This window comes from Lissotriton vulgaris, chromosome 3_1 (assembly GCF_964263255.1).
Source record: "Lissotriton vulgaris chromosome 3_1, aLisVul1.2, whole genome shotgun sequence".
NCBI lineage: Eukaryota > Metazoa > Chordata > Amphibia > Caudata > Salamandridae > Lissotriton > Lissotriton vulgaris.
In genome coordinates this window covers 1,230,677,948-1,230,692,351 of record NC_141689.1, presented here as the reverse complement: position 1 = coordinate 1,230,692,351, position 14,404 = coordinate 1,230,677,948, and the positions used below count along the sequence as shown (strand labels likewise).

The following is a 14,404-nucleotide window of genomic DNA, read 5'->3' as shown; positions in this document are numbered from 1 at the left end:
CTGCTCTCTTCCTTTACCGTAACACAGCACAGCAACTTTAATGGTGGAGCTATTTTGCTTTGAAAAAATAGAAAATGTGTCCCTGAGTTTCATAGGCTACTATTATCCCTGCTCTCTCCTTCCCCCGCACAGTTCCCCCACCGACTAACTCCATCGGATGAACTTCCTATAAGGTAATTACACAAATCGTAACTCTGAAGAGAAAACTAAACACATGTTAACATGTTATGGTTTGTTTAGCTTCTGCATGCTCTCTGTTTTCCAAATAAAACAGATTAATTTACTGCCATGTTTGAATAATGATACAGCTGCCTTGTTAAAGGAATTTCTACTAGCTTGTCAGTGCAGATTAATACTGCTTGAGTCTGCGTTTCTGCTCAGCACTAAGTCACAGCATGAACAGTGTTGTCCACACCTCTGTTAGTGTGTGCTTCTCTTCACCAGGGCTTTTGTATTTAAAAGACTCTACGTCCTCTTGAGAAGAAATCATTAAACTATTGTGTTTCCAAAAGGCCCTTTTTATTAGGAGCAGGGTGGGCAACCTTACCTCCTTTGGCTGAGCCACACATACTAGTATTTGTTGAACAACTTTCTAACAATATATTACTAACCCTTCCCCCACCCCTAAACACCTCCCACACAAACATTCCCCCAACCCTATCCCCAAAACACTGACAACAACCCCCACATTTTTGGCTTAAGATGTTTCTGTGCTCTCCTTTCTCTCACCTTCATGTACTTGATTGTGTTGCCTGCCTGCCCTTGGACCAGGCCCTCCTCGTTGGTTCTTATTTCTTCCCTTCTCTTCTCATACTTTCATTGCCCCATCCCCATTTTCCCACTTAATCACCACTCCGTCTGTGTCCCATCCACCCGCCATCAAAAAAATCTCTTCTCAGGTGTTATTTCTGTCCCCTACTTTCCATGGCACAACTCAATGACACACTCCTCCAACTTTGCCTTACATGTCTCCAAATATAACTTGTTCCCCCACAAGGAAACGTGTACCCTATTATCCCAGAACATCACTTGGAATTCAAAACCTATCTCATTGTGTCTGATCACCTTAATCTCCTGGCCTCGCAAAACCCCCAAATTTCCCAATTTACTTATTACCTTGCCTTGTTTATCACTGATGGCTTCTGACCCCTTGCCTTGGGCAGCAACTGAGTCGAGCGCAATAATGTCCCACCCATTGCGCAAAGTTCCCATGCCCCTTTTTTCATAATCTTAATCAGTTCTAACCCCATGGACTGGACCACATAATTTTCCCTGAGGTGCAATACCACTACATGAGGTCGCGGCCATTGCCCGCTGAGCTCCCATAATATGGATGTCAGCTTCCCCCATCTTATTCCACCTTCCCCGTACCACCTGACCACTTTCAAAGTCCAAGCCCAGCAGTTGGCACAAGAATTGTTTCATTTCCTTGATCTCAACCCATCGCACAATTGAATGCCCACATATCCAAATGTCCATTTATCGATCTTTCATCTCCTTCTCACTTGTTGGATAAAAGCACAACCGTTAAGTCTGCTTTAAACTCGGTTGCCTCCCTGCCTCACATAACCCCACATGCAACCACTCTCCTATCTCCCTAGGGCTTTCAATCTATTGTCATTCAACCCCAGGCAATGTCTGTCCTTTGCTGCACCTATTCTGAATGAATGTTTCCCAAACTCCAAATCGTTCCACCATGCCTGTTTCAAGCAGTGTCTCATTACCCTCAGTCCCCCATGGCAAAATCTCTCACCTGGTCCTCATGTCAAACACTGGCCCATCCCCCACGCTGTTCTTTCGAGACTACATTTCCCTCTTCTAAGTCCCAGTCACTTCACGTTCCCACCAATTTCGATACAATAGATACTCTAAAAAACAATACTGTGAACAGTATCCCAAACAGCACAACTTTCTTAGTGGAAGCACACGTGAATCTCATTTGGTCTAGCAGGATACTCAACACCTTTAACGTTTGCAGCTTCCATAGTTTCACAATCTTATCCTTTTCCAAAAAACCAACCTTCCAAAAGTCTCCTTGCCAGCTCACCCCATCAATGATTATAAGCCCGCAAAAACCTCTCATAGAACAGGATCCTTGCCATCATCCCACCATTAGTCACTGGCGCAAAACCCTTCTCAATCTGCCTGATTACAAAATTATGCCATTTCATCTCCCTCCAAAATCTTGTCATTCAGTCTACCTTCCTAATGTTCCTAACTGTAAGAACAATGTCCATCCTATCCTGTATGTTCTCTTGATCAATTCTGCCAATTACTTTTCCACCAGATCCTTAGCTCTCACATTCCAATCTCCCATAAATCCTCCAGAACTCTCAGGTCTCACTCGTCCGCTCTGGTGGCTAAACCACAGAACCTCAACCACTGTTAATGAGATAAGACATCAGCCACCCCACTGTTTAATTCAACAACATGGGCTCTAAGCAAAACGTTCCATTCTCAACTCCTCAACACCAGGTCTCTCAGCAGTCTCACAACATACTTGTTCTTGGTTATCATTCTGTTAATCAAGTGTACCAATGCTTGGTTATCAATCACAAATGTCACTTTTTTATTCCTCACTTCCTGGCCCTAAACTAGGGAAGGAATGGTACAGTGTTTGCCCTTCTACGCCTGTGGCCACCCATCACTGCACCATTAGCCTTTCCAGTAAACAGCAAAGCCACCATCACCTGATGGCTCTGAAAAGATCACACTGGTCAACCTCAATGGGTCTTCAAGGATCCACAAGATCACACAATTGTAATGGTCTAAAAGTACAATCCACATCCTTATTAACTCTCCGTTATTTGTACTGGGTGATGTGATTTTGTTGCCCCTATCATCGTAAATGCAGTTGTGTACAAAAAACCCTGCCCGGGCCATGACCTTACAGGCAACGTTTACATGTCCTAACACCTGCTGCAGCATTATCAATTCAGATTGTTTCTTCCCCGTCACTTCTTACAGCAATTGTCTCAACATAGTCGGCTTTTCTGTCAAAACCCTCTAATTTTCTATGAACATGTATGATCTCTCTTTTTTTTCAGTCCTCCTTTCCTGGGGTGTGACCAAATGACGATCTACAATTTGATTCTCATGGGCATAGAACAAATCGAGTTTCATAAAAGAATCACAAAGCGACCTGAAGATCTAATTCGACGTCTATGCAAGTAAGACATTGTTTTATGCCAAGCTGTCAACTACACAATCTAAATACATTTTAGGGTACTGTTAGAATAGCCGTTTTCATGAAGGATTTAAAATGTCTGAGATGGTTTTGTGACCTGATAATAAATGCTTATAGTGAGACTCAGATAAAGATGAAATACATTGAATTGTGTTGTTGGACCTGGAGGGTCACCTCCGATGTTTTGCTTTCCTCTGCCTTCTTTTATTGAATGCTTTTATGGGGGTTTTAAGACTCTATGCACCTTCTACCTGCTAACCGGTGGAAAAATGCTATGCTCTCCCTTCTAAACTTTGCCTACACCTGATTGGTATATTTTCTTTATTAGTACATGACTAGTAAATGACACTACCTGTACCCAGGGCCTGTACATTAAATGCTACTAGTGAACAGCAGCATGGTTGTATGATGGAACAATGAAACCTTAGTCCCGCATGCCTAAACAACGCAGTCTGAATAACGGCCGCGTCTTAACCATGCATTGGTTTACCACGGATGCCTTCACCACAAATTGTTGTAGTAAAGGCATGCATGTTAAAGGGGTATGCGTGGCTAAGGTCGCCACCCCCCTCCCACTGCCCTAAGGTACAAACTCCCTGCCATGCCCACATCCCGCCCAGTGGTGCAAATAACCCTACACCCTCCCAACCCCCACACTTTGCCCTCCCTCTGCCCCAATGCCTAAAACCCTGTCCCTTAACGTGACCCTGGCCAGCCTGACTCCGCTCTAAGATCTTCACGCTCCCCCTGAGCTCTAAAAACTACCCTGACTACCCATTCCCCTGCCCTGAGTCCTAATACCCTAACCCCTAATTAAAATTGCTACCACAACACTCCCCCAGCCCTAAAAACTACTACGACCCCAAGCCCTGAAAACTACCCTTGACCCCCACCGAGCCCTGAAAACTACCACTGACCCACCCCCAGCCCTGAAAGCTAGCCCCAATCCCCCAGCCCTGAAAACTACCTCCAACGCCCTAGCCCTGAAGACTAGCCCTGAAACCCCCAGACTAGAAAACAACCCCGACCCACCCCCAGCCCAGAAAACTAGCCAACCCACCCCCAGCCCAGAAAACTTCCCTGAACCCCAGCCCACAAACCTACCCCCGACCAACCCCCCAGCCCACCAAACTACCCCCAACCCCACTTAAAACAACACCGACCCATCCCCAGCCCACAAAACATTCCTGATCTACCCCAAGGCCACAAAACAACTTCCGACCTCCCAGCCCACAAAAGTACCCCAACCCACCTCCTGCCCACAAACTACCCCGAGCCACAACCAGCCCAGCCCAATAACCTACCCCGACCTCCAGCCCACAAACTACACCCGGCCAACACCCCAGCCCACCAAACTAACCTGACCCACACCCCAGCACACAAAAGTACCCCGACTCACCCCCAGCCCCACTTAAAATAACACCGACCCACCCCAGACCACAAAACATTTTTGACCCACCTCCAGCCCCCAAAACAACCCCTGACCCCAAGCAAACAAAAGTACCCTGACACACTACCAGCCCCATTTAAAACAACCCTGACCCACCCCCAGTTCACAAAACAACTCCAACCCCAGTTTAGACCCAGCCATATGCGAATCAGTCTTGACCCTCTGCCTCATGGGAACAGTCCTGACGGAACTGCCAAGCCAGGTCCTCCCTGGAACAGAAACAAGCATCCTGGGACCGGTTTTGGGCCATCACCCCGTATCATCCAGACTAGCTTGAATCCAGTGTCACAGTGAGCCTGGGACCCACATCTGGGCATACCTGGCGTACTTGGGCAAGAAAACAAAAGACACACTGATGATGGACGGGATGCAGACTGATTTGCATATGACTGGGTTCAAACTGGAATGGCGTGGGGAGCAAAAAGAACAATGGATTTAGGCCCAGATCTCTGTACTGAGGTGAATGTATGACATTCTTCTGCATTCTGTCCATCAATTGCTCTTTTTGCACTTTTAGAAAGATGGTATTTTTCTGATCTAAACAAAATATGCCCTTTTGTCTATGTCCAGAGATATATGATTGTGAATAGCTCTCCTGTGGTGTTTTGTATATTCCTTACAAACATGGGGGAAAGGAAGCCTAAGGGCTCTACCAAGGCCATACGGCAGTCTTCACCCTCCGGGACCTATCAGCAGCCTTCAACACCGTCTACCACTGCACACTAGCCACCAGACTCCACGACGCTGGCATCCAAGGAAAGGACTTAGGCTGGCTACGATCATTCTTCTCAGGCAGAACACATAAGACTCCCACCCTTCCTCTCAGAACCAATAGAGATCAAATGCGGAGTACCCCATGGATCCTCCCTCAGCCCCACACTCTTCAACGTGTACATGGCCCCACTAGCAACCTTTGTCAGAAACTACAGGCTCAACATTGTCTCCTACAGCGATGACACCCAGCTCATCCTCTCCCTTTTCAAGAAACCTGACATCACCAGGCACAATTTCCAAGATGGGATGAAAGCTGTTGTGACCTGGATGAAGAACAGCTGCCTGAAACTCAACTCAGAGAAAACAGATGTCCTCATCCTCTGCTCCATCACCTCTGCATGGGATGACACCTGGTGTCCTCCCGCCCTCCGAAACCCACCCACCCCAACGAACCATGCATTCAACCTCAGCATCATACTGGACTCATCCACTCACTATGAATTGCCAGATGAACGCTGTCTCCTCTGCATGCTTCAACACCCTCTGCATACTATGCAAGACGTTCAAATGGATTCCCCCGACTCCAGGAAAACCGGCACTCATGAACTCATCACCAGCAGACTGGACTACGGCAATGCCCTTTACGGTCTTTACGCCAGAATCAACAAAAAACTCCTCCGCAAACTCCAGACCGTCCAGAATGCCGCAGCTAGACTAATTCTCGATATCCCATGGCACAACCACATCACCCAACACCTCTGTGACCTCCACTGGCTCCCCGTCGAAAGAAGAATAACTTTCAAGCTACTCACACATACCTACAAGGTCCTCCACAACACCGGATCCCAATACCTCAACAACCGAACCTTCTTCCATGCCTTCAAGAGAAACGAGCACTCAGCTAACCTCTCCCTAGCCACCATTCCACGCTTCTATAGGACCAGAGCAGGGGGGAAGATCCTTCTCCTACCTCATGGCAATGACCTGGAACAAACTTCCCCTCCACCTCCGATGGAGCCCGACACTGCACCAATTCAGGAAGGACCTCAAGACCCGGCTCTTCGAATTACCCAATGAAGCTGCTCACACCCACCATCAGCGCTTTGAGACCCTCATGGGTGAGTAGTGCGCTTTACAAAACTCTGATTGATTGACTGATTGATTGATTGAAGGGTCTTCCTCACAGGATAGCTGGGCAGGATCTGTACCTTGCCCTGATTGCACTTCCAAGTGCCCTGCCTGCAGCACAAGCAAAGGAACCTGACACCAGCCCTTCCCTTGCCTTTGTCACCCTTGACAGTTTAGAATCAAACGAAGGGAAGGGAAATAACCGACTGGAAACAGTTTTGGGGGATGGGCAGGGAATTCCTCATACAAAAGCTAGCACAAGAATCAGAAGGACTGCCCTGCTGGCCAGAAACCATCTTGCAACTGCCCAGCTGACTAGCATCAACTGGGCGTGCTTGTAGATGCCAGACCCTGCATCTCACTTCTGCTGGAGTAAATCCTGATCCCCAATGTGGGAATTCCCTGGTCCTGGACCCTTGACTGGTATCAAAGTGAACTCCTCCTGAAGAAATGGTGAAGATACAGATGTGTTGGGTTCCACACAACCACAAAGTGAACGCTTAATGCAGAGAAATTATGGCCAACATGAAGCTCCAGCTGGACCTACTCTTCATACCGACAGTGATCGTCTGTGACAACCTGCAACACAAGACCTGCAATTCTCATCAACTGGGACACCCCCTAATGATTGCCAACGAGAAGCTCCAGTGATGATAGGCTCTTTAATGCCATAAAGCAACAATCTTCTGCAATGTTTGACATACTCCTCATGCCTACACCCTCGCCTACGCAGCCTTTGTCAATGCAAACCGCACCCTTCTCACTGGACTTCAAGAGGTAACTCTTCAGCATGACTAACCTGTTTCCTGTATATGACCCACACTCCATAACTTTCAGCCTGCATTTGTGACTTTCCCCTGGTCCAGCGCAATCAGATAATCACAAGTATCTCTTTGTGCTTTTTTGGTGCTATTTTCACCTAAAACTTTACAAACTCATATCTGTGGTCTCTACTGATTGTATTTTGTTCTTTTGGTGTCATTCAGTAAAATATAATCCATTATTCTAAATTGGCTTTTGGGACTTTTATTGTATTCTATTTTTTTACTTTATTACTGTATGAGTGCTGCACAAATACACTGCCTTTAGGTTAAGCCTGACTGCTTTGTGCCATTCTACCAGAAGAATGAATGAATAAAAATGCTTTTCAAGGTGAAAATAGCTTCCAAAAAGGCCTCCTGGCGCTAAGTACACATAAGCAAGGCAAAATGTGTTCATCATATATCCACTACAGAGAGGAAAAAAACATTTTTAACAATTTCCTGAATTTGGTTTCCTCCTTCTCCTTTCACAACAAAAGTGGAGGCCATTCCAAGATTTAGCTGCTAATAAAAGAAAGATTTACCTCCCATTCTCTCTAATCTAAAAGTCGGGAGCATAAAAAGCATAGCTTTGCTGGATCTAAGATCCCTGGCTGGATTATAGTTCAAAAATATATCTCTTAGATATATTTGGCCAACTTCATAATATATTCAATGAGCTAAAATCAAGGCTTTAAACTGAATGCGCGTGTGCAAGGGAAGTAAGCGCAGATGTCAGAGATGACCCAATATCAACGATCTCCTTGGAAGGTTCAGAACAAGTCGAGCAGCAGCGTTCTGTACCATTTGTATCTTATTAATGAAGGTCCTAGGTAGTCGAGATAAAGGCTATTCGCATAGTCAATTTGTGAGGTGGCCAGGGCATGTATTTTTTTCTCCCAGGCTTCCAGAGGCAGAAGATCTAAACATGTCTTCAAAGTATGCAATACCGAGAAACACGTTCCTGTCATTCTGAAAATTTGCTGACACTCCCAGATTTTTAACTACTGGTACAGGGAAAGGGCTATAGGCAGACCTTCTGGCCATAAATATTCAATATTGACATTGGTTAACTTGTCAAAGACAAGAATCTCTGCTTTGTATGAATTATATTGCAGATATCTATGTTACAGCAATCTAATAATCTGAAAAAGACAGTTTTTAAAGGTTGCTTCTGAAAAGAACGACACAAGACACTACTTTCATTCCAAAAGCTTCAATCAAGGTGGCTAAATTTGCCATACAAATGTTAAAAAGCGTAGGGCTATATGATGAGCCTTGGGGAACACCATATTGAATCTTTTTTTTTTCGGATGAAAAATGTGACATTGCCACAGATTGATATTGGTCACTGAGGAAGGGGTGACGTTGTTTTGGTGCTTGACCACAAATACACATCTCTGCCAGTCTCTGTAGCAGAAGGGGATGGGAGACTGTTTCGAACACTGCCAATAAATCTAAAAGAATGAGGGAGCATTTGTGCATCTGTCTAATGTCATCTTTAAATGCTATGTAACGTCCAGCAACGGTGATTCTCTACTGAAATTTTGGCCTTAACCATGGGTACAAGTGGAGTGAAAGAGTGAGTTTTCAAGGTATTCAGACAGCTGTTCATCCTGTTCCAAAATCTTTGCCAATCCCGGATATAAGGAAATGGGACGGAAATTGTTAATATATCCGGATTGGCAGATGCTTTTTTAGTAAAAGCTTAATGTTTGCCTGTTTCTGGAGAGATGGCACCATCGCTGAGGCCAAGGAGTTGTCAAACAAAACATTGGCCCAAAGATTTGTTTTTTTCAATAGCACTAGAAGGACATGGGCCCACAGGAGATCCTGCTTTGCAATCTGATCACTTTTTTTTATTGTGCTTGCGGAGTTCCTTAACACTTGTTGCAGCAGTATTATTTTTAAAAACCGTATTAGGGGGAAAGGTCCACTCATAATTTTCTTGATTACTCATATCAAAACCAGCCTGCAGATTTCCTATTTTATTTTCAAAGAATTCTGATAAATATTTACAGAGTTTTAATGAGGGGTTGCCTTCAATATTATAGGCTTTTGGCTGTAAAAAGATATTGACAATTCGAAAAATCTCACGAAGCTCATTTTCAGGTTATTGATTTCCAAAGTAAAAAAATTAGATTGGGCAATTTTAATAGCTTTCCTGTAAGATTAAAACGCAAAGTTTTTATTTAATTTTTTCTTCTGCCCTCTAATTCCTTCTCATTTTTGTTCCAAATATTTACATGGTGCTGTCTTTTTTTGTTAATGAGAGGCCCGAAGGGGGAGGGGGCATACTTAATCATAGTTTTGTCCAGTCATTGATAAACACTTTTCAAATCAGCTTCCATGTCACCTATTAAAGTTGGTCGGGAAGTCTGTAAACTTTGTATTAAGAACAGATCCTCGATTTGATTCCACTTCGAACAAGAAAGCCAGCAGTGGTATTTACTTGTTTAGAAGAGTTTATCACAGGTTAATTCAGTGACTTTTTGGGGTTCTCCCTGTCATGGACTGTGCTTATTATTTCAGTGGGGCATCACCTCACCTAATAACCCATTTTCTTACATGTGTGAATTGTTATCACAGTTTAATATTAATGGTATAGGGTTCTTAAAGTTTGTGCAGTTATAATACATCAGATTCAGGGGCGGGCACAGTACTTAATTTGAGCCTGTGGTTTCCGATGTTAAGCACCTGCACTTTATTGTCAACACCGGCACTTATACCAGCTACCACATGGTGGCACTGTGTGCCTGATTTTGGGAGAAGCACAACAACAGTTGTTTAATAATTAAATATGCAATACAATGAGTAAAACCTGCAACTGAAAGATTTAAGAATAGCTAGGGTGGCATGTATTTGTCATTTTTAATGTATTCTTTAAGTCTGAATTGTCACGCTTGTATGTGTGGGATGGTTTATTGTGATGATACCGTCATCCGCAGCGCTAGTGGGGGGTAATGGGTGGTGCAGGCTGCAATCACCTCCTGACAAGAGCCCTGACACTTATTTATTTTTTACAAATGAAGTACTCTTTGGGCAGATAACACACAGTGACCTTAAAGGTCAGGCACTTGCAGGCTGGGTAGCAAGTGTGAACATGGATGCGCACAGAGATGGGCAGGTTTACAGGTGAAGACAAAATACAAAGGCATCCGCAGAAACAATAATCACAAAATAAAACATGGTCAGTGAAAGAAATGAACTAAGTACATCTTTCGAAGGCCTTCTAAAAGTGTTTTGTGGAAAGATAGAGGTCATGCCAGTGCATCCTGAGTGAACTGAAAAGGCAAGGTCTGCAGTTCAACTATGCAAACTAAGTTATTTGTAGATTGTCGATACTAATTTAGAAAATGTTCCATAAATACATAACAATATATCAGCTAAAGAACTCTCTTGCTGCCCCTCCCTTTCATGGTAAAAGTTTGCATTCTCACGGTAAATAGCAAAACACTGTGTTGCTCCTTCAAACCAATGCTCTCACTCAGGACCTGAGAGGTCTACTGTTGGGATGCCAAAACTATAAAGAGTACCAACCCCTCCTCCTGTGAGGACACCCCTTTGATCAGTGAGGTTCTACTTTTTATGTTAAAGTGGTGTTTCGAGGTTGTTGCCTTCCTCCTTCTCCGCAATACTTGTCACAGTGCGTTCGGGCTGCATAAAGAGAGTATGGGATTTTGTGACAGACTGTAAAGTGGGGCACTGTGAAGAAGAGGGTTACTTAGTTTGATAAAGAGTTTATTTCTCCTGTAAGAATCGTGCTGAACAGGTCGCTTTTGATCATAAGTTATTTATTAGATCATTCATAGTGAGCGATTGTTACTTTTTTAGTGTCTCATTTAATATTTCTTTGAAAACGAGTATCACGAAATTCAATAGGCCCTGACGCATTTCGAGCTATATGCTCTTTAGGAGACCAGGTGAGGTCCTAGGTGTGGAAAAGACATACAGAAGCTTCAATTATATGACTTTCTGATAAAAAATATGTATTTCGTTTTATAGTTCTATTCCACTCGCAGATGGCCTGGCAGCTGGCTCATACCAAGCCAAAAGCTGCAAGTAGCAGGTCCAACTTTCATAACAAAATAACTACATTTTTTTGCTTCACCACAATTTCTTCAGGGTAGGAAACAACTTGTACGTCCTACCAACAAATGACAGGCACAGCCATGGGCTTTGGAGCAGCTCCATTCTTTGCCAATATATTCATGTGTAAATGTGAGCATGGTTAAATGCTCTCCAACAAAGACCGGCAGATGGGGCTGAGGGTGTAACTCAGGTTTATAGATGATGGGCCTCATTTACAATATTTTGATGCAAAATAGCGCAGCAAGCCATCCTGCTGAACTATCATGCATCAAAATGAAAGGGCAGGAATACGCCATCTCCGGCGTATTCCTGTTCTTCTCCCCGGCGCACAAACAGCATCCGTGCACCAGTACAGACACCTTGCGTCATTTTGCAAGGGTGCCTGCGCTTATGGGATAATTGTTTTTGTGCAAGAAGGGACACTTTACTTCACAAAAACGATCATTAAAGCCATTTTCCTTTTTCTATACTTGCTACAGAATGCAGCACGCATAGAAAGAGAATAAAACATGGAGAAATAAAAGTATTTCTCCTTGTTGAGCCTCCTTACGCCTCCCCTGGGAAGGCGTAGGGTTCTGGTGCATTCCCAGGTTTACAAAATGTTGTAAATATGGAAATGCATTAAGTTTCATCGATGTTGCATGGGAACAGCCACAGCAACACCCATGGAACACCCTTTTCACGCAGAGTTATGACTGAAAGGGAAACATACAAGGTCTTGAAAAGTCAGCCAGGATGACTTTACATGGCCTTGTTAAAATGGGGAAGCCCATTTTGCTGCTGGTGCATTGATATATGTGACGCACCGGCGGCACAATAGGCTTGTAAATAAGCCCCGATGTTTTCTGTACTTGGAACAGGAGTCCCGATGAGCTGAGCTTTGCACTCCCTTTCCAATGAGGTACTCTATGTCCCTCCTTAAAAGATAAATATGATCTGAGATACGCCGAGGGCTAGTCCGGTGAGTTGTTGATTGGCCTAAATTTCTATCAGGAATTGTGGATACCTGCAATAAAAATGCTTGAGACAAAAGTACATAAAATGAATATCATTTACCAATGCAAGCCGTAAATACCTTATTTCTAATATTTATGCAATTCTAACCGTAATAAGTCCTGACATGGAATGGGCATATATCAGACTCTAGGTAGCCCTATTTCCAGGACATAATGGCAAGAGCTCTGTCTGATATGTCTTCCCTCTGTAAGAGTGTGCAGAACAGGGAACCAATGAATCAGCTCATGATGATGTGGATGTCACACCTGTTAGACAGCTGATGGGTTGTGTTGGAGAGGGTGGTTATGCTCCAAGCTGACTTTTTTGTAATGAGATACTCACCACATCAGAGCGGCAGTAGGGAGCCAACTAAAGCCAACTCCTACAATGTTCAGGGCCTTAAACCTGTGGAAATGGTGAACACGTCAAAGGATGATTGGAGACAGATTGCCAGTATGCTTGCTCCTCGCTGCAAAGCAAGTCTGTGGCTGAGATGGGAGCCTCCTGCCATCCCATTGATGCAGGGATGGGCAGGGAAGCTCTGGTCAGTGCTCGACATCGGGGCGCTGAAACGGGGAATTAACGATAAGGATTACAAGTTTGACAACCAGTGGCATGCCCTAGCTGGCTACTTATCAGGCATAGGACTGACCTATGGCTACCCTAGATCTCTGAAATCACTCTGCTCACCAACCTAATGGGAGAAAACAATTGTCTGTTTTTTGTGTTTGTTGTTAAAAAGCTCAAGATGAAGAGCCACTGTAACACCGAGGTTCTGTATTTAAGGACCATTGATCTAACTCATGAACTGCTCGGAGTGGGGTTTGAGGGGGGAGAAGGGGGTGAGGGGAGGGTTTAAAGAGCTTCCTTTTCTGTAAGCTAGAGAACGTCTGTGGTTTAAGTTTCGAGCTACAGGAATGCGGCGATCTATATTTAGATGTTTCCGAACCTGAAAATCTAATAAAAATCCATTGGGGAAAAAAATAATTTAATCAGACATTATTTGCATGCTTGTTGACTGTACCGAAAACCTGACTGGAGTTTGCTATTGGTGGCTATTAAGTGGCTGATGATCCTCACCCGGCGAAGAACACAGTCCCAGTTTCCGAGGGCAGCAGAACTCCCACATCAGTATTTCTCACCCAGAAGTACCGTAGTGAAGGTATTGATACTTCTGGGAGGTGAGCATACAGGATATTATTACTATTGCAGTCATAAATGCAGAATCATTTAAGGAATCGATGCTCGTGCACCGATTTGTGTATGTCACTATTTTCCCATTACCGTATTGCAGCTGTATTTAACAGGTTAAAAGTCTGGGGGAAAACAAAATCTGGGGCTCCCAAACGAACCTTTAAAATTTCGGTTTCAGCTGGCAGCTCTCCTTATCAGGACTTATTGGACTCTCTCTCTCTGTGGGATAAATGTTGTCCCCTGCCCTGCATTTACATAACTTCATTTCTTTAATATATTTTATGTAAAAAAACATGTTTCCATGATGCAAAAGTGTTAGTAAAGTGAGCCCCTCGAGAACCATCTGCGTGGAATTGCTTTGCAGCATGGAATCCTGGGTCCCCGTTGTCCCCTGCAGGCCACCGTCCTGTTTGTACTGCCAACAGCGGCTCATGAATTGGTATCTCTGCACGTGAAACCAGCCGAAGCTGAAACATAATTAAAAAGTGTCGTTCTAAACCTGATACCCCGCAGCCTAATCAGATGCTGACCCTTCTGTGCTTATTTTTGTGTTTTAGGCAGAAGCCCAGAGAGCGACTGGGAAATCTGAAGAATGGAATATTTGACATTAAGAGACACAGGTACGTTACAAAATGGGGAATTTGTATTCTTGTTTTTTTTCTTTGAGTATTTTAAGTTAAATACATATTCACTATTAATTATGAAGCTGTAAAACATCTAGATGTCTCATGAAGCAGGGGAGTTGGAATAGAGACCAACAGGGTTGGGTAGGTCTTCGGGGACAATGAGGGGCTATAGTAGAGGGTCAGTACAGATAAACACCAACGACTAAGACATGGATAT

General features: G+C 44.1%; 1 protein-coding gene across 2 annotated transcripts in view; it reads left to right on the top strand.

Moving 5' to 3' along the window:
• The window catches only part of PRKG2 (protein kinase cGMP-dependent 2), an 898,053-nt gene that overhangs the window by 837,987 nt on the left and 45,662 nt on the right, over positions 1 to 14,404 (top strand). For both annotated transcript variants that reach the window (XM_086963161.1, XM_086963160.1), the window contains exons 16-17: positions 3,048 to 3,170; positions 14,119 to 14,181. In XM_086963161.1, coding sequence (XP_086819287.1) covers positions 3,048 to 3,170; positions 14,119 to 14,181 — 186 coding nt within the window. The remainder of the gene's footprint in view (positions 1 to 3,047; positions 3,171 to 14,118; positions 14,182 to 14,404) is intronic.